We start from the raw sequence: 27,317 nt of genomic DNA, 5'->3' as shown, positions 1-27,317 counted from the left end.
GCCATGCTGGTCCACAGATTTTTAGTTATCAGATACATGTTGGATACTAGCTCTACTCATCCATAATACATGGAAATTGAAGACAACTATATTTTGCCAAAGTTACAGTATATGTATGAAAGGTGGTTTGATATTGCTGGAAAAGGATCAAGAAGGATCTCGTTTTCGGCAATGCTGGTGTTTAATCAAATGTTTGTACACCTCAAGATGATTCTGATGAGAGGTATTTGGATAGGTAGAAGGCCTAGCATGTGGTTGGTAGTTTGAGTTAAATTAAAATATGTTTCTGTGGGCACTGTGGCCAATGTGTTTAGGAGTTCTGGATCACTGGGACTGAGAGGGAGAGTGATTACCCTGGATGTGTGGGCATGTTTCACAGTAGCTTCCTCTGCCTTCATATTTATTTGTACTTGTCGTACAAACCCAAGCATGCCTTCATGATGAGTAGTGTTTTTACTTCATGAAAAATGTAGTTAGTCATTATGCTGTGAACAGCCCATAAAAACACCCGCAATGAATGTGTGGAACATTTCATGACCTTCCACAATAATTATTTAAAGAATAAACACAACTGCTATTGTTTATACTGCACAGAATGTATTGTATATAGAGAGAATATAGGCATAAATTACTGTTGTAAAGAACGGGAATAAAACATGTCTTGAAGAGCACTGCCTTACATGAACCAGTCAGCAGTTACCATTCTCAGAGGCCCATGTTTGAACTGGGCACTGGGTCCATGTTAGACCAAATGTGTGAGTGTTAACAGTATTCAACCTTGTCCAAGTGCTCTCAATCATAGGAACTCATTGCTGTGTCATTTCAAACATGTCAAATTAATGGGGGTGAACATAAATCACTTGACATGTTTAGTAGCTACTTGTTAATAGCTAACAGTTAAACTACAACCAATATGTGCAGCAGCCCTATTGGCAAACTACAATTAAAGATCAGAATTGATTCATACATAGTTTTAACCCATAACGTTGGAGTGTGTGCAGACGTCTGAACACCATGAGGGATGTGTAGGGTGGAGGAGGGGGAGTGACTCATGAAGGGAGACACATCAGGGGTTTTACTGAGATATATTTGTATTCAGAGACTCACTCATCGTAACCATGACGGTAGTAGCTACAGTACACTGTAGAGGTCAACCGATTATGATTTTTCAATGCCAATACCGATTATTGGTGGACCAAAAAAGCCAATACCGATTAATCGGCCAATTTTTTATTTATTTATTTGTAATAAGGACAATTACAATAATACTGAATGAACACTTATTTTAACTTAATATAATACATCAATAAAATCAATTTATCATCAAGTAAATAATGAAACATTTACATTTACATTTACATTTAAGCATGTTCAATTTGGTTTAAATAATGCAAAAACAAAGTCTTGGGGAAGAAAGTAAAAGTGCAATATGTGCTATGTAAGAAAGATAACGTTTCAGTTCCTTGCTCAGAAAATGAGAAAATATGAAAGCTGGTGGTTCCTTTTAACATGAGTCTTCAATATTCCCAGGTAAGACATTTTAGGTTGTAGTTATTATAGGAATTATAGGACTATTTCCCTCTATACAATTTTGTATTTCATTAACCTTTGACTATTAGATGTTCTTATAGGCACTTTAGTATTGCCAGTGTAACAGTATAGCTTCCGTCCCTCTCCTCGCTCCACCCTGGGCTCGAACCAGCAACACCACGACAACAGCCACCATCGAAGCAGCGTTACCCATGCAGAGCAAGGGGAACAACTACTAGAAGGCTCAGAGCGAGTGACGTTTGAAACGCTATTAGCACGCGCTAACTAGCTAGCCATTTCACTTCGGTTACACCAGCCTCATCTCGGGAGTTGATAGGCTTGAAGTCATAAACAGCGCAATGCTTGACGCACAAGGAAGAGCTACTGGCAAAACACACGAAAGTGCTGTTTGAATTAATGTTTACGCGCCTGCTTCTGCCTACCACCGCTCAGTCAGATACTTAGATACTTGTATGCTCAGTCAGATTATATGCAACGCAGGACACGCTAGATAATATCTAGTAATATCATCAACCATGTGTAGTTAACTAGTGATTATGATTGATTGTTTTTTTATAAGATAAGGTTAATGCTAGCTAGCAACTTACCTTGGCTTACTGCCTTCGCGTAACAGGCAGTCTCCTTGTGGAGTGCAACGAGAGAGAGGCAGGTCGTTATTGCGTTGGACTAGTCCCCCGAGCTGACAAGGTGAAAATCTGTCGTTCTACCCCTGAACGGGGCAGTTAATCCAGGCCGTCATTGAAAATAAGAATGTGTTCTTAACTGACTTGCCTAGTGAAATAGTTAAAAAAAAAAAGTTTTGTAAATATATATTTTTTTTAAGAAATCGGCAAATCGGCGACCAAAAATACAGATTTCCGATTGTTATGAAAACTTGAAATTGGCCCTAATTAATCGGCCATGCCGATTAATCGGTCGACCTCTAGTACACTGCCTCAAAAAGGATTCCCTGGTGTGGAGGGTGTTCATGATGTTTGTAAAGAACACTTCCATGGAGAACGGGGGAGTAAGCCCATCAATGACTGTGTGAATAAGTGACTGTGGTTGAGGAGATTGCCACTTTATATATTAATTCCAGGACACAAACCAGTGCAACATATTCTGCTTTTGTGTGTCATTATGTCATTTCAGATCTACAGGCAACCAACCAGATCTACTGATGTGTCAGAAACTGCCATGGTACAGCCCAGACAAGCCTTACTGATTGTCTCTGGCACCAATAAATCAGAATTAAACTCATGTTTACAAGCCTTTTGGAAATTGAACAGTGTAAGCACAATGAAAAAGTCACACATGCAGAACATTACAGCCTTTGTACGTAGGAGTCAACAGACTTCAGTATTCATTACCTCTTTAGCTATACTATAGGAACACTGACATCAGAATATAATGAACAATTGTGCTGACTGGAAACTCAAGTGGGGTCTACCATCTACATTAGTAAAGAGCACTGTTCGCCTCATTTACAGTTTTGCACAAACTGAATACAACAACGTGTTGGGGATTGGGAGCTATACATTGTATAGTACTTTTCACTAGATTGAAGAATGCACAAAGTCAATTGTATCTTCAAAACAATTCAGACCATCCATAAGGCATCAGTGACAAAGCAATTGAAAAAGTTTGAATTGACAATCAGAGGAGATCTGGCCTTCTCTTTCTTAAAGGAAATTCCCCAGACTACTTTAACCCTAAATACTGTCAGAATCTTGCATCACATCAGTGTTATTGTGATACAGGCAGAAGGTAGCCTAGTGGTTAAGAATGTTGGGCAAGTAACTGAAAGGTTGCTGGTTTGAATCACAGAGCTAGCTGGGTGAAAATTATCTTGATGTGGCTTTGAGCAAGGTGCTTAACCTTAATTTCAACTGTAAATCGCTCTGGATAAAAGTGTCTTCTAAATATGTCAAATGTAATGATTCCTTAGACATGAGTCTGGTCAGATTTACACAGAGATATTGAAAGAAGAGGTTTGGACATTGTCCTCCTCTCATCCAGATCATGCACTGATTTCAGCAATTTTAATAGTATGCAGATTCCTGTTCGCCAAGTTGGGAAAATGCAGCAACAATAATGATGAGTCCAGGGGACAATGGAGATATATGTGAACAATTATGTGATCATGATGCCACACTTGACATGGTCTAAGAAGATCTATTCCTGGCTTCCTTTTTTAACATTATATTCATAATCCACCCTTTAACCTTGAGTGTATGAGAGTTCTTATCCAGCAAATCATATCCATTTCCCAGGGACTAAGAGAAGAGAATCTGGTGGTGGTGTGTGCTCAGAGATGTCATGCCCACAGGGTGCACAGGGCCACGTGCTCCCTCAGGTTAACTAGAAAGTAAAACAAAACAAAAAACGGTTAAATTAAAAAATATATAAAACAAATAATTACTTTTTTTGCCCATGTTTTGTCATAATTATTTATACAAATATCTGTCAGCTGTATTTTGAGGAGGGGGCACACTGACTAGACAAGGCAAAGAGTACCTCTGCTATTCTCCCTAGTAAGTGGTTCCTTCTGAGATGCATTGATCCCGTCAGTAGAGGAGATTGTAGAGCAGAGACGGAAGAGGATCCCTAATTTCTTCTGTTTCAATGGAATTCCATGAGCTAAGTAGACCAGGCCCAGCTGGTATCGCATTGGTGTCTATGGGGTGCAACACCCTTAAGTAGACCGGAACGGACCAATTTTTTCAATGGTAAACGGCCTGAATCGACTATATTCACAGAGTTTAGAGGGACACACACGGCGCAGCTGACGGTTTTGGACAGGACTCACAGGAGGTATGTTTGGAAATGAATTTGATCACCAAGAAGCCCTATCAGGCTATCAAGTTTGAGTAGCTAGCTTGTCTATCCTGGCTGGCATCACTGATGTAGCAGAAACCCCCGCAGCCCACGCAAGGCGGGGGGGGGCGCCACGAGCTCTGGGGGCCAATGCCCTGTCATGTCACACCTACAGTATGTCTAAATTTGATACATTTTTAAAGAAATACATTTGACAGGAACTCTCCTTTTTAATTTACACATGTAGCAAGTGAACTATTTGTGTTGTCCAGTCTGCATGGTATTAGGTGAGAGAGACAGACAACAACATAGTTGTCATGCATCTAATTAACTATTTCTAAGCGGTGCCAGTGGTGGCAGCCTCAGCCTCCGCACCTAATTGGCTATCAAGTTCAGAAATGTGTGCGTTGTTCAAGATGGATAAACAAAAGGCAAGACCAAGTGGTGCACAAAAACAACTGATCAAGTGCATGTCAAATCTCGACCGATGAAACACCTAACAGGTGGAAGCTAGGAGGCTTACTTTTGCAGCAGCTAGCACTAGCAGCCTCCCATTCCTGACAGAGACCACACTGCTCGGGCCCGGCAATGATAGTGGCCTTGCTCCTCCTCATCTTCCTACCCTTAAGAATAGTGACAGTTCCTCTAGTGAGAGTGCAGGACCTCGTTCTTCTCCTCTCCCAGAAAACCAGCAGTGCTCATGAGAGCGACCCCCCTTCTGTGAACACTGGTAAGCTTACGAGTGATGAGACGGATAGCCCCAACAGCGTGGAGTACGAGTTCCAATGTGTAATATATATATTACCAGTCAAAAGTTTGACACACCTACTATTTCTTTATTTGTCCTATTTTCTACATTGTAGAATAATAGTGAAGACATGAACTATGGAATAACACATATGAAATCATATTGCAACCAAAAAAAGTGTTAAACAAATTCAAATATATTTTATATTTGAGATTCTTCAAATAGCCACCTTTTACCTTGATGACAGCTTTGCACACTATTGGCATTCTCTCAACCAGCTTCATGAGGCAGTCACCTGGAATGCATTTCAATTAACAGGTGTGCCTTGCTAAAAGTTAATTTGTGGAATTTCTTTCCTTCTTAATGTGTTTGAGCCAATCAGTTGTGTTGTGACAAGGTATCGGTGGTATACAGAACATAGCCCTATTTAGTCATAGGACAAGTCCATATTATGGCAAGAACAAGTGCAGTCGCACTTACCATCAAACGCTTTGATGAAACTCGCTCCTATGAGGACCGCCACAGGATAGGAAGACCTAGAGTTACCTCTGCTGCAGAGCATAAGTTCATTAGAGTTAACTGCACCTCAGATTGCAGCCCAAATAAATGCTTCAGAGTTCAAGTAACAGACACATCAACTGTTTAGAGGAGACTGCGTGAATCAGGCCTTCATGGTCTGCAAAGAAACCTCTACTATAGGACATCAATAATAAGAAGAGACTTGCTTGGGCCAAGAAACTTGAGCAATGGACATTAGACTGGTGGAAATCTGTCCTTTGGTCTGATGAGTCCCAATTTGATATTTTTGGTTCCAACCTCCGTGTCTTTGTGAGACACAGAGTAGGTGAACGGATGATCTCCACATGTGTAGTTCCCACTTTGAAGCATGGAGGAGGAGGTGTGATGGTGTGGGGGTGCTTTGCTGGTGACACTGTCAGTGAGTTATTTAGAACTCAAACCACACTTAACCAGTATGGCTACCATGGCATTCTGCAGTGATACGCCATCCCATCTGGTTTGCGCTTAGTGGGACTATCAGTGACCCAATACACCTCCAGGCTGTGTAAGGGCTATTTGACCAAGAAGGAGAGTGATGGAGTGTTGCATCAGATGACCTGGCCTCCACAATCACCCAACCTCAACCAAATTGAGATGGTTTGGGATGAGTTTGAACGCAGAGTTAAGGAAAAGCAGCCAACGAGTGCTCAGCATATGTGGGAACTCCTTCAAGAGTGTAGGAAAAGCATTCCAGGTGAAGCTTGTTGAGAGAATTCCCAGAGTGTGCAAAGCTGTCATCAAGGCAGAGTGGCTATTTTTAGAATATAAAATACAAAATATTTCTTTATTTATTTCATAGTTTTTATGTCTTCACTATTATTCTACAATTTGGAAAATAGTCAAAATAAACCAAAACCCTTGAATGAGTAGGTGTGTCCAAACTTTTGACTGGTACTATATATATATATATATATATATATATTTTGCTGGTAAAAATAATAATATATATAACCAGCTAAATACTGTATATAGCTAGAAAACTCCAGTAAGCTTATCCCTAGTAAGCTATTGTTTGACGGAGGACTTACTGTATTATTTGGCATTAATAGACTGGTTTTACACAGCACAAACTTTCCATCCAAGCTGCGAGAGAGCTCGACGACGGCAAAGATAGGTTATAGGCCTAAAGGACAGTTGTATATTTTGAAAAAATATATTGGTTACTGTATATTACTTTTACAATCAGCAACATTTAAAAAATGTATTTTTTTATTTAACTAGGCAAGTCAGTTTTGAACAAATTCTTATTTTCAATGACGGCCTAGGAACAGTGGGTTAACTGCCTTGTTCAGGGGCAGAACGGCAGATTTTTACACTGTACTCAGGGATTCAATCTTGCAACCTTTCGGTTACTAGTCCAACGCTCTAACCACTAAGCTACCTGCCGTTTGAATTTCCCACTTTAATTACTGAACACGTAAACACATTATTGACGGCATCCAGCAATCTAAACAGCAAGATTGTGACACCGTTGGGTTACAGCTTCGTGAAACACAACATTAGGCTTAACATGAGAAAATGTTGACCAAATAAAAAATAATCCATTAAAGCAAAGCTATAGGCTACTACAAGCACTATCACCACATAATCTGATAGGCAGCTGTGTAGACGTCACAATTTCAGAACCATGGACAGCGATCGGTTGTCTATACATTTGGGGGGGGGGGTCCGCATTAGCAGGGGTCCAGAGAAACTGAGCTTCGCCAGAGGCACGCATGTCTGCTGGTAGACTTTACAAAAGCAAGCAATTACTAAATAACACTCATTGCTCTCAATCTTTTACCCAAATTTGAGCAGAAATGCAAGGAAGCGTATTTAGTTTATTTAAAAAAAGAACCATCAGTGAGGAGGATATCGACAGCTCAAGTAGTATGCTTAGATATGCAGAAAAATAGCCACCATTTCACATAAAATTAAGCGTGATGATTATGTCTCTGGCAGTTTCATAACCCCCCCCCCCAGCCATCATCACCTACTTTAAGCCCCTCAGATGTTTGAGGTGCATGACGCCTCAATGTGTTCTGAGTGGCATGATGAAGGTGACCCACGCTGGATGAGATGTTACAGCTAGAGCACTTGTCTCGTACCAGACGTGAACATGTTCTCACCTCATAAGCCCAGTGTTAGCCCAGATAAAGTCCAGTGGAGGAAAGAGAGACTTGTCTGTCCACAGAGCTCCAGATGTTGCACCAGTCTGCAGCCCTGGCCAGATGGGACACAGCTGTACTATATTGAAGCAACGCTAGCCTACATCACAGCACTGACACTAGACCTGAACCTGACATAGCAAACCAACCTCACCCATTACATGCAATCTACAGACCTCATACAGACTAACCCACTCCGAACTGTGCTCCTTCTCCTCAACCATTTTCAGAATAACAACAAAGTCTTGCCAGATTTGCCTCTATAAAATACTAATATACAGTAGGAGTAGGAATAGGGTATAAAATACCAATGTCAGAGAACAGTATTCGACAATCCAGAATTGTATGGGACATTACCCATGATGATGATTTATTTTAAAACATCACTCATCATGACAGAGTTGAATGATAGTCAAGCCCTGGAGTTCAACGGAGAGGGCAATCCATCTGAACCCATAATCAGGATTGTTTAATACTGCCATCTGTGCAAATAAGTGTGTGTAGTAAAACATTTACAGCTGTACAAGTGTTTTCACCCCAACTACTGCCATCTGGTCCTACACATCAATATTTGACAGTGTTTTCACTGAAAGATCACAGAACATGAAACATGAAGAATGGTGCGCAACGAGATGAGAAAATGACAACAGAATTAGATATTTATTAATATCTTATTGATATGAAGTAATAGCTGATCAGGCCACCTGTGACACAACAATTCTTAACAAAACGAAGGCCGGTTATATCATCCATCTCTAGTCTATTGAGCAGGTTGACGTTTATTGTCATGAGTTTTGCCCTGGAGACAGAACTGAGTGGTTTACGCTAGATGGGCCAGCTGCAAAGTAAAAATTGCCTATATTGCAAACATTAATGACAAACAACATTTTTTACATTTAAAGTTGGGGTTAGGCATTAGGGCTAGCAGTGTGGTTACGGTTAAGGTTAGGGTTAGGTTTTATGACTTTGTGGCTGTGCCAGCTAGTGACCACTCTGCAGAGCTGGCTCCAGTACATGAGTCATCTCAATAAACGCCAATGCGTCAACAGCATGAGAGGAGTCTTTTCGGCAATGAACAATGATTGCCCAATAGTCACTCGGTCAGAAACAACAAGAATCAATGAATACATCTTTGTTCTTCACAAACCAAAAAGCTTTGGTAAAAACATGAATTTACTTAAAAAGAGATTCAAAAGTCAAACAATACACTTTGAGTAGTAAACTATCCTACACAAAGAGAATCATGGTGAGCCAAAACCCTCTATGAGTAAACATTTTGGCATTCCTACCCAAAATAACAGCTATTCATCACCAAGTTCTGTGCAACACTTGGTTGGTGGATGGGGTTCAGTACCCTACATTGTATCTTCAGCAGTGTGATAATTCAAAGACTACACTGTCTGCACCGCCGGCCGATGTGGAGGAACTGCACACTCACTTGTCGTCGCAGTAGCAAAAGCCACAGCTTTGAAAAACTCATCTGTATGTGTTTGTGACTCTCTTGCGGATTTGCCCTCTTTACAAGAAACAGGATTTGGTTACACTTAGTAAACACACTTCATGTTGTGCCACGACAAGTTTTGAAAGCAGTCTTTTTTTTTCATAGGAAATTAATCTTTGATTAAAAGCATGTGGGGCATTAGCCTGCACTGGGTTGAGACCCAGCTGTGCTTTCTTCAAACCAATATAATTAGCCTTATATGAAATGTAAAAGCTGCAACTAACCATGAGAAAAGCTCAAAAGGGGAGAAAATAGTCTCAACAATTGCATACAAAATCCACTGGATCAAACCTCTGATGAAAATGTTAAAACACATGAACCAGCTGTTACATATTAGTTTGAGGTCTTCACAGTAACTGAACTACACACTGTAAATATTTTGGATCTGGTACATTGTGATTCCGAGTAACAAACTAAATTCACAATGATTCTCCATCTTTTCCGTTCAGTTCGTTATGGCCAGTTTCAAATAGTTTTCATTGGGAAGTCTTAAATTGTGACTTCATGAAAGTTGTGACTAGCCTGGTTATCACTATCCAATCTGTGGCCATCAGATGGAAACCAAAGAACTTGTCAATATAAAATATTTTCACAGTTTTTTTTATTGTTATAATGTAATCTGATGGAAAGAGAACATCCAGTGCAGCTTTGGGAATCAGTGTTACTATGGAGACAACTCTGGTCATGTCAACACACTCCAAGAAGACTTCAAACAAAGACTGGGCCCTTTCAGCAAGAGTTATGAGAAGAAACATCTTTAAGTGCTGGGTTTTCCTCTGTCTGAACACAACAAACAGTATATAGCCTCTTTAAACAATAGCCAAGATGCCTGTCATATGACTCATTGGTTTCTCTCTTTAAACTATAAAAATTAATATTGAGAAAATATTATTCTTACTACTCCCAAGCTCAAATTGTTCCCACAAAAGGTCAGAAACCAGAAATCCCTTTTTGACTAAGCAATGGAATGAATCTCAAATAACTGAGAGATTGGCAATCAGCTGCACTGTTCTAGAGATGGTTTGATAAGATATTTTAAATTTGTGCTGCAGGACCCATACATATGGGGGAAGTTCATAAAAAACACTCCATAAAGTGGATAAGTAATAAATCGAATCAAATAGACATGCAATACTCTAGGCTGTAGCCAGCCAATTCATGTATTACATGCAAAATCAAATATGAATTAGTACATAAGGCCAGAAATAATAAACTAAGATAGTGTCACTGACTTAAAGAATACATGAAAATACCAGGGGGAAAAGCATGTTCTCTTTCAGCTTTTACCTTGAGGCTCCAAACATACAGTTCAACACCCCCACATTCTTGACCTCTCAAGAGAAAAGCTAATGTAAGTCTGAGGCCCTCAGTTTTCTCCTTTTCTTCACTAATCCCAAGTCATTTGGTCCTCCTCATGCAGACTCTTAATACTGTATGTCTTGGCTGTGTGATGGCCGTGGATGTCCGCAATGGTATAAGTTCATAGTTACCACTCTTGTCATGGTGAAATAGCATGAAGGGAGAAACATCTGAAGCTGCAGCATTATAGCAACAGGTTGGCAAACTGAATCAATGGTAAAACACGGTCACCGGCTGAAACTTGTTAATAAATCCCAATATACTGTATAACAAAAACTCATTTCAGCTGCCATATTACAATCCAACATGCAAGGCACACCTTCATCAGCTACCTGCAAACAGGGAACTGATTTACCATACAATTCTAGAACAATTGTTAGAATGGCATTCGTGTTGAAGGGTAGCCTACATTGGCGATGCATGGTGAGTCAGTTTGAGAAAGATAAAACAGAAAGTAGAAAATATTTTTTTTATATCTTGTGCCTTTGCTTTTCTTGAAATAAAAACACTACTTTAACAGAACATCTGTATGTAATATAGTAAATAATCAAATGATTATTGTAGTTAATTCTACATCAATTAGGAAATTCAAGAAATGAAACAGATCATAATTCATATCAAGTCAGATAATTTATCCCAGCACCTCGTAAAGCCAGCATCAAACATAGTAAAGTCATTGTGTAATGACGAGGCCACCTTGTTTCAGGGAATAGAGAATGTGTGGTCTACAACAATTACAGGACTTGCACGTATGTACAACTACATGCAATTAAATCCAATCATATCTAGGAACCTTCAAATGATTTACACATACTGCACATGTGTCCATTCATTTGAATGTAGCCACAGGTGCAGATGTAGATTTGATCAAAACTCCCAACAATATCAAAAGTAAATGATTGACAACTCAGATATGCAGTTCAAAAGATGGCCACTGAATATGCCCTCCACTATGCGAATACTGTATATGTCTCTTGTACTTTCTTTATCTCTGTCTTTTTCAGCAAAGCCCTTGTACTTGTACTTATCCATGTAAGTGAGTTTTATAGCTCTCTAAAATTGGACTAAATCACAAAGAAAGACAAACTGGGATGTGTTCGCTAAAGCATAAGTCATACAAGGCTTTCCAACATTACACATTTTTTTTTCCATAAGCCAAGCTGCACTGAAACTGACATCAAACACTTTGCATATCAACAAAGGGCCTGGGACGTTTCACACACGCCTTATCTCATCTAGTCCCAGTAATGTCTCACAGCTGCTTTCAGTAAGGCAGTCACGAAGGCCTTTGGATGTTGCTCTGCGAGAAACTAAGATACTGGATCTTCACAAATGATACAGTCATAATCAGCTGTCTCTATGGCATCAAAAGACAAAAGAGAGAAAGAGAGATAAAATGAGTGGAAAACAAACTTTTCTCAAAAGAAGAGATTCATTTATGGATGTTTACTTTTGGGATGTAGAACGTCATTGGGTTTTCAGAGAATCTTGGTCCATGAGACAATTTACTCATAACACAGACACCATGCACGTGATGTCGTTGAGTCCTTCATCAACTTTAGTTATTGACAGATCAGACAGCTCAGTTATCTGTGCCATTTGGCTTTCCCAAATCACTCTCAACAGATAACCTCGCAGAACACGATTCTGGATATGACACACTCTTCTGAAATATTTTAGGAGACAGTCTAACAGTATATGATCATCTGGTTGTTTCAAAGAAAAAACTGGAATGTTTTAACATCTTTAACACATGATCATGCTTTTTGTTGCCCCAACGTTCTTAGTTAGAGATTTTACAGGGTCCATAAAAAGTAACCCTCCCCCTCCAAAATACACATTCTTTTGAAGGCTTTTAAAGATTAAAAATAGATGTATGAGAGCCTGAAGGACATGGGCTTTCATTTATAAAACAATCATGCTCAAATATGAGCATTAAGTGAGCATAGGCCATCATCACACAAGGTTCCAGATTGCTACATTTGAACATGAACCCATGATCAAATCTAAATTCAAACCTCTGCTCGTGCATGATGATCTCCTGTGGTGAACAAGTGGCATTGCTTGACATGATCTCATACCCTATGTACACTATACTACCTTGACAACACAAACTAGGTCCAGGAGAGACACTTGTGTAGTGTAGAGACGGATACAAATCTCTCTTTAAGAGATGTCTCCCACACTACCTCTGGGGGGAGACATCTACACCATGAGTGGTACAGTGTAAAGACAACAGCTCTCTTACGCCCTGCAAGAATTACCTTAATTACCTTAATACCAGCAGACAACATTTTTGCTCTGTTACCCAAATAAAAAATGTAAGGCTTTTAAAATACAGTATTCAGACCCCTTGACTTTTCCCACATTTTGTTAAGTTACAGCATTTTCTACACATGTATTTAAAACATGTTTTACTCGTCAATCCACACACAATACCCCATAATGACAAAGCGAAAACAGCTTTTAATCGTTTTTTGCAAATGTATTAAAAACCGAAAGTAGGAATACCTTATTTATTCAGACCTTTTGTTATGAGACTTGAAATTGAGCTCAGGTGCATCATGTTTCCATCATCATCACTGTCTTGATTGGAGTCCGCCTGTGGTAAATTCAATTGATTGGACATGATTTGGAAAGGCACACACCTGTCTATATAACGTCATACAGTTGATGGTGCATGTCTGAGCAAAAACCAAGCCATGAGGTCGAAGGAATGATCTGTAGAGCTCAGAGACTGGATTGTGTCGAGGCACAGATCTGGGGAAGGATACCAAAACAATTATGCAGCATTGAATGTCTCCACGAACACAGTGGACTCCATCATTCTCAATTGGAAAATGTATGGAACCACCAAGACTCTTACTAGAGCTGGCCACCCTGCCAAACTGAGCAATCGGTGGAGAAGGGCCTTGGTCAGGGAGGTGAACAACATCCTGATGGCCACTCTGACAGAGTTCCTCTGTGGAGATGGGAGAACCATCCAGAAGGACAACCATTTCTGCAGCACTCCACCAATCAGGCCTTTATGGTATAGTGGCCAGACGGAAGCCTATCCACAGTAAAAGACAGATACATGGCTGCCCACTTGGAGTTTGCCAAAAGGCACCTAAAGACTCTCAGACCATGAGAAACAAGATTCTCTGGTGTGATAAAACCAAGATTGTACACTTTGGCCTGAATGCCAAATGTCACATCTGGAGGAAACCTGGCACCATCCCTACGGTGAAGCATGGTGGTGGCAACATCATGCTGTAGGGATATTTTTCAGTGGCAGGGACTGGGAGACTAGTCAGGATCGACGGAACAATGAACAGAGTAAAGTACAGAGTGATCCTTGATTTAAACCTGCTCCAGGACCTCAGACTGGGGTGAAGGTTCACCCTCCAACAGGACAACAACCCTTCGCACACATAGCTAAGACAACACAGTAGTAGCTTTGGGACAAGTCTCTGAATGTCCTTGAGTGGCCCAACCAGAGCCCGGACTTTAATTTGATCAAACATCTCTGGAGAGACCTGCAAATAGCTGTGCAGCAACGCTCCCCATCCAACCTGGCAGAGCATGAGAGGATCTGCAGAGATGAATGGGAGAAATTCCTCAAATACTTGTAGCGTCATACCCAAGAAGACTTTGTGGCGGTAATCGCTGCCAAAGGTGGTGTAAAGCTCGCCGCCATTGGGCTCTGGAACAGTGGAAACGTATTCTCTGGAGTGATGAATCCCGATTCACAATCTGGGAGTCTGACGGACGAATCTGGGTTTGGCGGATGCCAAGAGAACGCTACCTGCCAGAGGGATTAGTGAGACTGTAAAGTTTGGTAGAGGAATAATGGTCTGGGGCTGTTTTTCATGTTTTGGGCTAGGCCCCTTAGTTCCAGTGAAGGAAAATCTTAACGCTCCAGCATATAATGACATTCTTGTTGAGATCGATGTGGGAGAACTTGACTGGCCTGCAGAGCCCTGACCTCAACCCCATTGAACACCATTGGGATGAATTGGAAGGGCAACTGCAAGCCAGGCCTAATCACGCAACATCAGTGCCCAATCTCACTAATGCTCTTGTGGCTGAATGGAAGCATGTTCCATCATCTAGTGGAACGCCTTCCCAGAAGAATGGAGGCTGTTATAGCAACAAAGGGGGAACCAACTCCATATTAATGCCCATGATTTTGGAATGAGATGTTCGATGAGCTGGTGTCTACATACTTTTGGTCATGTAGTGTATCTACCCATTTGTGTATCATTGCATTAATCTAATGTGGTCTCGAAGCATTTTGTATTATTTTGTATGTAAATCTGAGACACTCCATTTAGTGTGATATGTTACGGTTCATATGGTATGTATTCATTTGTGGATGTTCATCACCCATTTTGTATGATATGTTACGAATTGCAATTCGTACAACATGTTACGAATTTGCAAAATGTACAATATGTTTCAAATTCGCAAAATGTATGATATGTTATGAATTCCAATTTGTTGTGGCTAACATACGGAGCTTCCAGACCGCATTGCCAGATCAAGCATAAATGGTCTTTTAGGGAAGGGGTTAGCTAACATGCTACTTGCAAAGTAGCTGAAAAGTAGTAAGTAGAGGCAAAGTTGCTAATTAGATAAAATGCTACATTTGTCCATGATGAGATTCAAACACGTAACTTTTGGGTTGCTAGACATTTACATTATACGCAAACCCATCTACCCCGACCAACCAACCATCCTTTCATTTTTGCCTTAAGTAAGCTTCCATCTTATGTAACCATACCAAACGTAACATACTCATTTGCGTGTCCTGGATTTACGTTTACTATATTCGTTATTGTCTATGAGACCAATCTGATTAATCAAGTCTGCAACACTATATGCAATATGGTTTACATGAGAAGCTCCTGTATAGTTTGATTTGCTATCCTTATTTTGTTTGTCTATATACCTTGGTATTTATGGTATGCTAATAGTTGCACTCACATAAGTTAGGAATGAGGCTTTGTCCACACCACATCCAAGGCCGGTGTAAACAGAAAAGTTGGTAATCTGATGTATCTAATGTAAATCCACCCTAAAGTCTCTATCAGCCAGCTGAGCTAACACAATCATGCTCAGATCAGTACCTATCGTGAATCCCCACAATATGTCCAGCTAGATGCACTGTAGGCCTACATCTTTCTGTACCAAAGTATGCACAGCATACTTCATCTACATCTTTCTTTACCAAAGTATGCACAGCATACTACATCTACATCTTTCCGTACCAAAGTATGCACATTAACCAATCAATTGACATTGAGTCTAAAAACTGTAGCTCTGAACACACAGATTCTTGCAAGGCACGTGAGTGGGTTTAAATACATCTCAACAAAGAAAATCTCAACAAATATGCCAACAACTTGGTGCTAGACAGTTGTGGAAAAAGTACTAAATTGTCATACTTGAGTAAAAGTAAAGACACCTTAATAGAAAATGACTCAAGTAAAAGTGAAAGTCACCCAGTAAAATACTACTTGAGTAAAAGTCTAAAAGTATTTAGTTTAAAAAATACTTAAGTATCATAAGTAAATGGAATTGCTAAAATGTACTTAAGTAGTAAAAGTAAAAGTATAAATCATTTGAAATTCCTTATAGTAAGCAAACCAGGCTGCACAATTAGTATTTTTTTATTGACAGATAGCCAGGGGCACACTCCAACACTCAGCCATAATTTACAAACGAAGCATTTGTGTTTAGTGAGTCTGCCAGGTCAGAGGCAGTAGGGATGACCAGGGATGTTTTCTTGATAAGTGTATGAGTTGGACCATTTTCCAGTCAAAATGTAATGAGTACTTTTTGGGTGTCAGGGAAAATGTATGGAGTAAAAAGTACATTATTTTCTTTAGGAATGTTGTGAAGTAAAATGAAAAGTTGCCAAAAATATAAATAGTAAAGTACAGAAACCCCAAAAAACAACTTAAGTACTACTTTAAAGTATTTTTACTTAAGTACTTTACACTACTGGTGCTAGGTAGCAAAAATTGCCACATCTTGCTTTGAGTGGCTCTTAGCCAAATTCGGAAAGCTTGTTCAATTCCCCATGCTGGGTTTTCTATTTGAACCTTCTAACCAAGGCTTTGGAGCACCTGTCAGCAATTTGGCAAATATGTTTTTCCACCTGCTACCTCGTTTTCCTCCCTTTGTTCCTCCAAGTGCTCACCCTACCCTTCCTCCTGGCACAGTTTCTGTGTGTTGTGGCTTTAAAACAATTCCAATTTGGGACAGCCAGAAAACCACATGAAACATGTTTCGTAAATGTGGGCCCACATCTGCTCTGCAGCAAGGTTGACAACTTGCTTTCACTTCTCCTCTATTTTTCATAGTCTCTTTCAAAACTCAAACCACCATAGAATGGGAATATGATGACTGGGCTGATAAAAAGGCCTATATTATTTATTTGATTTATATAATAGCAGTGTTCATGATTTCAATCTATCTGAGTGAGGTTTAGGGAGGGTAGAAGGGAAGAAATGCAGGAAGATGTTTGATTTGGAAATTAATTATTTGTGATGGATGAGAACAAATTTGTTTTGATCAATCTCCTCGATATGCTTCTTAGTAATGTTAAGAATTTGGGATGCTCATATACATGAACGTCCAGAAAAATAAGTCCTTTAAGATAATATTTTTTTTTTATACAAGAACAATATTATGCACAATCACTTTCTAAACTCTTTCTGCTCAGACTTTTGTTCAAATTGAATTAGGCACAGACCTCAAGTCAGTATAAGGCCATCATTTTATGGGTATTAATTTATAATGCGCTGTCCTGAGATTATTTTGAAGGATGTGTTCTAGTTAGTAAACAAATTGGTTCACCCACAAAAAAATACCAAATCCAGAATGGCATGTTATTAGCAAATGTAATCCTGTCTTTTGTAAAAACTCTCTCATAAAGTGGCTGTGCCGTGGTCTTCCGTCACAGGACAGAGAGACAACAGTTTCACAAGAATTCCTCTCAAGTAATTGCACAAACTACTTCACCAAAGATGTCTGGGCTTACCCACACAAATTGAACTTCACAGAGAAGAGCAATAATAAAACATCCATGGTTGGTCTGAAAATACAAGTTGAAAAATAAAGGACTAATTGTGGTTAGCCAAAAACCACAAAAATGACTATACTGTTCAACTGTTGATAATTTGACAAATTGACAATACATGATTGATAGTTGAATGAGTTACTGTCTTGTTTAGTACTCTTGCTTCCTAAAATGAAATGTAACTCCCTCTTGGCTGGTCTCCCGGCAGGCGCCAAAGCTCATGTAGAATGCGGATACACCTTGGTCTCCAACTGTTCTGAGTCATGGTGGTCCATAGCCCTCCATAGCCTTCCAGGGCTACTAGGAAATTAAAGTAAAAAGGCAGAACTGCCTAATAGTATCTGAGCTACTATCATGATGGAATTATGAAGCCTGATCTTATGTAACAACTGGGATACTGAGTGAAAAGATCACTGGTGCATGCAGGCCTCTTTGATAACTACAATATGGCTCAATAGACATTTAGTATGTTCAATATACACAACTCAAGTTACATGACCTCTACGTTTATATGACAAACGTGTGGAGTCACAGATGATATAACTGGGAATTGAGGCTACTTTGAAGACACATATTTTTGTGAACCTCAAACCAACGCTGTTTTGAGTTTCAGAGTGGAGGCGTTAGAAAAGACATTGTGTGATTACTGAGTTCTCTTTGAAATAAACCACTCTAAAGTAAGTGAGCACCATATTTCTGCAAAAGCTGACTAAAGACTATATAATAGGTAACATCATCTGGACATACAGTACTGTATGTCAAAGTCACTTCAAAGCAGTGATTTACCTTACAGATTAGTGGTGAAAACAACAATTTTGGCACATAAATAAATGCATATTGTTAAACTGTTAGTTCACCGCTATACGATTGCTCAATATTTGTCTCCCTCAAAAATAGTTGCGTGTGATTTGGAACACACAGTTGGTGAACACGTAGAGTACCAGTCAAAAGTTTGGAAAAACGTACTCATTCAAGGGTTTTTCTTTATTTTTACTATTTTCTACATTAAAGAATATTAGTGAAGACATCAACACTATGAAATAACACATATGGAATCATGTAGCAAAAAAAGTGTTAAACAAATCAAAGTATATTGTATATTTGAGATTCTTCAAAGTACCCACCCTTTTTCTTGATGACAGCATTTCACTCTGGGTCTTCCTTTCCTGTGGTGGTACTAATGAGAGACAGTTTCAATCATAGCGCTTGATGGTTTTTGCGACTGCACTTGAAGAAACGTTTAAAGTTCTTGACATTTTCCGGATTGACTGACATTCATGTCTTAAAGTAATGATGGACTGTCATTTCTCTTTGCTTATTTGAACTGTTCTTGCCATAATATGGACTTGGTCTTTTACCAAATAGGGCTATCTTCTGTATATCACCCCTACCTTGTCACAACACAACTGATTGGCTCAAATGCATTAAGAAGGAAAGAAATTCCACAAATGAACTTTTAACAAGGCACACCTGTTAATTAAAATGCATTCCAGCTGTCATCAAGGCAAAGGGTGGCTACTTAGAAGAATCTCAAATATATTTGTTTAACACTTTTGTGGTTACTACATGATTCCATGTGTGTTATTTCATAGTTTTCATAGTCTTCACTATTTTTCCACAATGTAGAACATAGTAAAAATAAATAAAAACTCTGGAATTTGTAGGTATGTCCAAACTTTTGTCTGGTACTGTACCCTGAGTGTACAAAATAAGAAGAACATTGATATCGCTATATCAGAACAGCCTCAATTCGTCATGGCATGGACTCTACAAGGTGTCGAAAACGTTCCACAGGGATGCTGGTTGACTCCAATGTTTCCCACAGTTGTGTTATGTTGGCTGGATGTCCTTTGAGCGGTGGACCATTCTTGAAACTGTTGAGCGTGAAAAACCCAGCAGCGTTGCAGTTCTTGACACACTCAATCCGGTGCGCCTGGTATCTACTACCATACCCCGTTCAAAGGTACTTCAATCTTTTGTCTTGCCGATTCACCCTCTGAATGGCACACATACACAATCCATCTCAATTGTCTGAAGGCTTAAAAATCTTTCTTTAACCTGTCTCCTCCTCTTCATCTCCACTGATTTAATTGGATTTTACAGGTGACATCAATAAGGGAGCGATCATAGCTTTCACCTGGATTAATCTGGTCAGTCTATGTCATGAAAAGAGCTTGCGTTAGCTCCCAAAGCTAATGCCATTGCCTAGACAGGCTCTGTGGGCTAACACAATCTTGAGTCGTGACTCAGATTAGAAACGAATTGGTCCCACTAATTAGCTGCTCCAAACAATGAAAATGTGTTATTTTGTCCAGTCTCATGCAAGAGTTAAATCTCTTTATGATGTAAAAAGCTTTCATCTTCAAAAGAATACTCAACAGGAAAACCTTTTAGGCTTTTTGACGTTTTACTCTTTAGTTAGCAGTAACTGTCCCTCTGCTTTCTAAACATACTGAAAGACACAAAATGTTTTGTTTGTATGAATAGCTTCCCATAAGAAAGAGAATAACATCTGTGTAGCCACTAGCTAAACCCTCAAGATAATCTAAAGTGAAGCAGGTGCATATCATGGCAAACATCATCCACAATTAGGGACATTCAAACATTCTTTCCTAACTCCCTTGCAAACATAACAAAATTAGCAACAGTCTTGACACCTGTCCCCAGTAACAAATATGGCCCGAGGCCCACTTGTTCCTTTGAAAGCATTCCAAATAAATCAATTAAAACCTACAGCTAAAGTAAACACATTTTTCTTGACCACACATCTACAGTTCATCATCAGGGATGATGGGATGATCTAATTGAGGGGAGGGAGATGGTGTGTCATGTGGTGGTATGTGTGTGTGTGTTAAATGTATGTGTGTTTAAATGTGTGTTTACTTATGTTTTATTAGCTTGAGTGGTGGGTATTACAATAGATTATGTAAAATTACACAGGGCCCATCCCTAACTCTAACTTCTATAACTACAGCCCTCAGATTGAACCCAGACCACATACCCTCTGGATGGTTCTTTGGTTCAGGTTTTTGCTTAAATCTATGGTAATAAGGACTCAATGCAATTGACAATACAGACAAATACAAACGCAAACAATAAACACATCCATAAACGTAATTCCAAATATGTTGCCTAAATCAACTCTAAAAGGTCTCTCTCTCACTTCTTATATATGTCTGCATCTATATTAACATCTACTGCCATATGTACATTCTCCCACAATGCTTCCATTTTAATGGAGTTGAGTAATTGAGTGGATGTAATTACTTGCGTTGCACAACGTTGCTTTTAAGGTAATATCCTGTAAGAAATCGCATACTGCAACAGAGCACAAAGTCTGATTTAATAGTGATGTTGAGGGTTGGAACCGGATATTTGTTTGGAGCTAACTGTGCTAGTTAGAGATTTCACACTGAGCTCTGGAGGCAAGCCACAATGCCTGGGGAAGTTGAAATGACGAAGCAAGGGGTCGTATACCAGCTATAGTTCATTCACAATCTCATTTGGGCTTTTTTAGGTCTTTTTCTCAATATAAACCCCTATGAATAAATCATCCATAGGCCTACAACAAACATAGTGACTGAACTTAAAAGCTAAGGATTTGTTTGATGAGTCAACTAGGGGATTAAAAAAGAAAGAAAATTGCAACCACTAGTACTGTGTAGTACTTTCACAGCTGGTAGCAAGGTCAAAGACAACAACTTGGATTCTGGAGAACTCAGAGCAACATGATCACAACCAAATCATTCAACATTTCATCTCATCTGATTATAATGTCAATGAGGGCCAGATGGATTTTTAAATTTTACCTTTATTTAACCAGGCAAGTCAGTTAAGAACAAATTCTTATTTTCAATGACGGCCTAGGAACAGTGGGTTAACTGCCTGTTCAGAGGCAGAACGACAGATTTGTACCTGGTCAGCTCGGGGGTTTGAACTTGCAACCTTCCGGTTACTAGTTCAATGCTCTAACCACTAGGCTACCCTGCTGATCTTAACATTGTCAAGTTATGTGTCATTTAATTGATCTGAAATTGAAAGGCATCCACTGACTGTCGTCTTCCTACCATATGTTTCTGTGCAGTAGTACTTTTCACATGGCTTACCATGCTCATGTAAAATAATATTTCAAACCACGCACGTTTGGCATCTTACACACTATAGCCTCAGACAAGTGGGAGCTCTGTCCCATTATGTCAATTCACAGGCTAAAAGAATAGCTGACAAGAGAACTGTAGCGCCTTTTATGATTTGATTCCAGTAACATCGTCAATGGCCCCAGGTGTTTTCTGCCCTCATGACGAAATTGTAGGCGATTATAATATGCCAACAATGCAGTAAAATGTGTGAGTGGCTTGTTAATACATGGAGGGGATGGGTGTAATCTTACTGTGCCACATGCTGATGGCATGCAGTATTCTCGTAGGTGTCTGCTCGTCTCAACATGCACCACCAGGTCACTCAAACCATACACTCACTTTTAAAATCCTCGCCAAACCACGTTAGAAAAAATACTTTCAACAAAAGTATTATTAAGCATTATCAATCTCAAGTAACAATAGAGAATTGGGCACCACGACTGTGAAATTATGATTTGTATTACTATAAGCATACGGCCAACCTGCAACGAGACTGTATCATAATCAAAGAAAGCCTAAGTAGTTCTCATTTGAGAACCATGGACCAATATACTATTCTGTCTGATCAAGGACTAATGAAAGGTTCTAACTGATGACAGTCAATAGCCTAATCATCATGCACATTCACGATAGACATTGGCAGTTGTTTCAACATCCCACGAGTGAAAAATATGTTAACCATGTGATCATTCCAGGCACTTTATGCAAAGCACACCCTGGTCGGAAAATATCTCTGCATGAGGTCCCCCACGTTCTAGACATCATACCGTTTATCAACAGTAGGCTAACCATGTATGCGCACCCTGGGGCCAGTTGTTTATCTGGTCAGTTAGGTTAAATATTGAGAATAAGCAACTGAAATGCAAGGTCTTACAAAGATGTTTAAAGACCAAAAGTGATGTCCATATTGAACTTACAAATACAGTTATTTGTAATAATAAATGATCCATAATCTGTATAAAATAATTTGGTGTATAAGGCTGCACTTTGGTCCCTGATGTGTATTTCAATGCATTCTTACAAAATGTAAATATGTGTTTAGTGTTAAGCTATTACAGAGGCGATAATTATCCTACCTGTAGATCAGCTGGGTAGCTGATATCCAACAGCTGGAATACTGGAGAATATCGGTCATTCATATCGGTTGCGGCCGGTGACAGTGTCTCCTCTCTGTTCTTCTGGAGAATCTCGCGTTTCACTTCGGATCTCAGGTCCAAATAACAGAAAAGCGTAACTAGATGCAATGAAAGGGATAAGACGAAGAATCCCAGAAAGATTTTACAGTTCTTACACTGTTTCCTGCAAATGCAGGTCGACTCTTTTAATTCACTGTCCTCTAAATTTGCTAACTTTTCAGACAGCGATGTGGGTGCCATGTCTAAATACTCTTTCAGTTGTTGCTATTTCAGCATACTCGGCTTTTGTCTATGATGCTATGTCCCTAACCTGAGCTGACTGATATTCAAACGATAGCACAGTGACAGTTATCTCCATCCACATCTAGTCAGGGGGACGGTACGGTAACCCACACACTGATACTGTAAAATAAAGTGATCCCGTTTGTTTGATCCGCCCCTCCGTCTCTCATTGGCTATTACACGCCACTCCGTTGGAAAAAAAGGTAATTGCTATGCGTGGTCCTTGAGACGTCACTACCCCATTGAAGTTGAATTGTAAAATGGTTAAGCCAAGGGTTTAGGTTAGGGTTATGGTAAAGATAGGGGTTAAGGTTAGAGTTTAGGGTAGGGACGTCCCAAGGATCCCGGATTGTACTAACTCATTGAAAAACTGGAAGATCAAACTTTAATGATGAATGGTGACCTTGTCCTGTAGCTAGATCAGCCAAAATAGAATAATATATGTCTTTCTACATGCTTCGGAGACAGACAGACACACACATGATAAGACAAGCAATCTACACACGTGCACATGCATGTTGTATTGTAAATATGTGGTGGTGGTGGAGTGGTGGCCTGAAGGAACACACTGAATGTGTTGGGTAAGGTGTTATGAAATGTAATGTTATGTAGTATTTTAAACTATATGTAACTGTCTTATGTTGCTGGACCCCAGGAAGAGTAGCTGCTGCCTTGGCAGCAGTTAATGGGGATCCATAATAAATACAAATATTGAATATAATGTAACCTGTCTTGAAGATAATGCAACCTGTTAGAGATCAATATTCTGGTTTATCTGAGACCACACATAACCTAAGTGTATTTCAGAGACACACATTCTGAATGCTTAGCCATGCACCATAAATTACAAGTGTCACTATGTACAGTAACCGGGATCTTCTGGACAAAAGCTTTCACCTAAAAATGAGTAAGGGATGTTTTATACATTTCACATGTCTGCCACTAATTAGGGTCCCCTGAGAAACATCAACCAAAATTATGGTTCTTATGCTGTAACACTATTTGGGGGTATCAATAACCTTGGAGTCATGCTATGTAAATGATTTTGGTGACATTTCTTTTCTGGGCGCATGCCCACAGCTCCATTGCTTACTCACTGGTCATGACCCCCAACATTATTACAATATCAACAGCCGAAGACACATGAGGCCTTCTGAAAGCACATAGAGCTGACATCTTTAAAGTGTTAATATAAAAGTCATTATGGCGTTATAGTAACATATGTAGAGCAATATATTTTCATTCCCTCAAGCCTGTCAGTTAAAAGGACAGGAATTGTGAAATTCACATGTCAAAGAACTTTGAATAAACATACACGCATGATCAAGTTCTGTTTTCTGCCAACAAATTCAGACATTTTTCCACTATGACTGATGGCCAGTGCCCATTGTCGCATGAAGCACCTCCTGTCATCAGCCATGAGAATCTATGACCTAATCCATCTACTAAGACCACCCTATTGGATGGGGATATACATTTTGGTTCTGTGACAGTGCACTGTTTATGTCTCATAATGAGATCATGTGGGATACAGTTGGATATAGTGACGATGATGCATCATGTGAAAATGGCAATGGAAAACCATGATGGCTCCCTATTCATTTCCTCTTCTAAACACTGTCATTTGTGTAAAATACACATTCATATTTTCCTTAGTTACACATTTAAACCCACTATAAACAGATGCGGTGCAGTGTGAGTTTCTTTTTTTTTACCAAATCCGCCCATTCAAGTCAACTCAGACATTTTGTTCACAGCTGTTTGGTTATAATTATATGCTGTTTAAAACATGTCTAATGAATCCCTCTCTCTCTCACACTCACTGCCTGTCACACTTTCAGGTCCACAGGAGTATCTCAGTGGGCCTGTGGAGGTGGGGGGGGATTGAACCGGGACTGGTATTCCACTTTCCAGCGCTGAGCCCCATCCATGTCAGAGCTATCCGTAATCCTCAAAGTGTTAAGACTCCCTTTGAAACAGCAGGATCTGTCAGCTCTTGGCATGGGGAGAGAGAGCGGTGCTGCCCAGCTCACTCCTGTCTAGGCATCTGTCACAGAACACTTGGCTGCAAGACTTCAAATATTATGGACGGTGTTTGGCTATAAATTGGAAAAATATGATTAAAACAGGAGAGTGTAATAATTTCCTCATGCCCACTAAAAAGATCAACGTAGTATATTATGGGGCCTCCCTTAAGCCCCACCCCCTAATCCATCTGATGATTTCACAGTGAAAAGCATTAAAGCAAATACAATGGCACAATGACAAGGGCCTCAAGCATACAGTACTCTAGTACCTGGATCCCTTTTTAGTTGTTGTTTGTTTGAAGGATTTGATGAATAGCTGCATACACTACCAATAACATTAGCCTGTTGATGTCGGACTTGTCACTTCTTATTTGAGTGCCTGAGAGCCTCTGGCCTCTCACTGGAAAGGACAGTGTTCAAAAGGACAGTCAACCATAAGCTCTTCACATGCACAGTAATGGTCTAAAACATTGGCTGTGACCTACAGTGGGGCAAAAAAACGTATTTAGTCAGACACCAATTGTGCAAATTCTCCCACTTAAAAAGATGAGCGAGGCTTGTAATTTTCATCATAGGTACACTTCAACGATGACAGACAAAATGAGAAAAAAAATCCAGAAGATCACATTGTAGGATTTTTAATGAATTTATTTGCAAATTATGGTGGAAAATAATTATTTGGTCAATAACAAAAGTTTATCTCAATACTTTGTTATATAGCCTTTGTTGGTAATGACAGAGGTCAAACGTTTTCTGTAAGTCTTCACAAGGTTTTCACACACTGTTGCTGGTATTTTGGTCCATTCCTCCATGCAGATCTCCTCTAGAGCAGTGATGTTTTGGGGCTGTTGCAGGGCAACACAGACTTTCAACTCCCTCCAAAGATTTTCTATGGGGTTGAGATCTGGAGACTGGCTAGGCCACTCTAGGACCTTGAAATTCTTCTTACGAAGCCACTCCTTCGTTGCCCGGGCGGTGTGTTTTGGATCATTGTCATGCTGAAAGACCCAGTCACGTTTCAACTTCAATGCCCTTGCTGATGGAAGGAGGTTTTCACTCAAAATCTCACGATACATGGCCCCTTCAGTCATCCTGGTCCCTTTGCAGAAAAACAGCCCCTAAGCATGATGTTTCCACCCCCATGCTTCACAGTAGGTATGGTGTTCTTTGGATGCAACTCAGCATTCTTTGTCCTCCAAACACGACGAGTTGAGTTTTTACCAAAAAGTTATATTTTGGTTTCATCTGAGCATATGACATTCTCCCAATCTTCTTCTGGATCAACCAAATGCTCTCTAGAAAACTTCAGACGGGCCTGGACATGTACTGGCTTAAGCAGGGGGACATGTCTGGCACTGCAGGATTTGTCCCTGGCGGCGTAGTGTGTTACTGATGGTAGGCTTTGTTACTTTGGTCCCAGCTCTGCAGGTCATTCACTAGGTCCCCCCGTGTGGTTCTGGGATTTTTGCTCACCAATCTTGTGATCATTTTGACCCCACGGGGTGAGATCTTGCGTGGAGCCCCAGATCGAGGGAGATTATCAGTGGTCTTGTATGTCTTCCATTTCCTAATAATTGCTCCCACAGTTGATTTCTTCAAACCAAGCTGCTTACCTATTGCAGATTCAGTCTTCCCAGCCTGGTGCAGGTCTACAATTTTGTTTCTGGTGTCCTTTGACAGCTCTTTGGTCTTGGCCATAGTGGAGTTTGGAGTGTGACTGTTTGAGGTTGTGGACAGGTGTCTTTTATACTGATAACAAGTTCAAACAGGTGCCATTAATACAGGTAACGAGTGGAGGACAGATGAGCCTCTTAAAGAAGAAGTTACAGGTCTGTGAGAGCTTGCTTGTTTGTAGGTGACCAAATACTTATTTTCAACCATAATTTGCAAATAAATTCATTAAAAATCCTACAATGTGATTTTCTGGATTTTTTTCTCATTTTGTCTGTCATAGTTGAAGTGTACCTATGATGAAAATTACAGGCCTTTCTCATCTTTTTAAGT

General features: G+C 39.8%; 1 protein-coding gene across 4 annotated transcripts in view; it reads right to left on the bottom strand.

Moving 5' to 3' along the window:
- Positions 1 to 23,388, bottom strand: part of eda (ectodysplasin A) — a 62,384-nt gene extending 38,996 nt beyond the window's left edge. For all 4 annotated transcript variants that reach the window (XM_046306255.1, XM_046306256.1, XM_046306257.1 and 1 more), the window contains exon 1: positions 22,945 to 23,388. In XM_046306255.1, coding sequence (XP_046162211.1) covers positions 22,945 to 23,244 — 300 coding nt within the window. In that variant the 5' untranslated portion in view covers positions 23,245 to 23,388. The remainder of the gene's footprint in view (positions 1 to 22,944) is intronic.
- Positions 23,389 to 27,317: the final 3,929 nt, after the last annotated feature.

Source organism: Oncorhynchus gorbuscha, linkage group LG16 (genome assembly GCF_021184085.1).
Source record: "Oncorhynchus gorbuscha isolate QuinsamMale2020 ecotype Even-year linkage group LG16, OgorEven_v1.0, whole genome shotgun sequence".
NCBI classification, from domain to species: Eukaryota; Metazoa; Chordata; class Actinopteri; order Salmoniformes; family Salmonidae; genus Oncorhynchus; species Oncorhynchus gorbuscha.
Note: the sequence above shows the minus strand (reverse complement) of the source record. Positions and strands in the feature narration are given on the sequence as shown.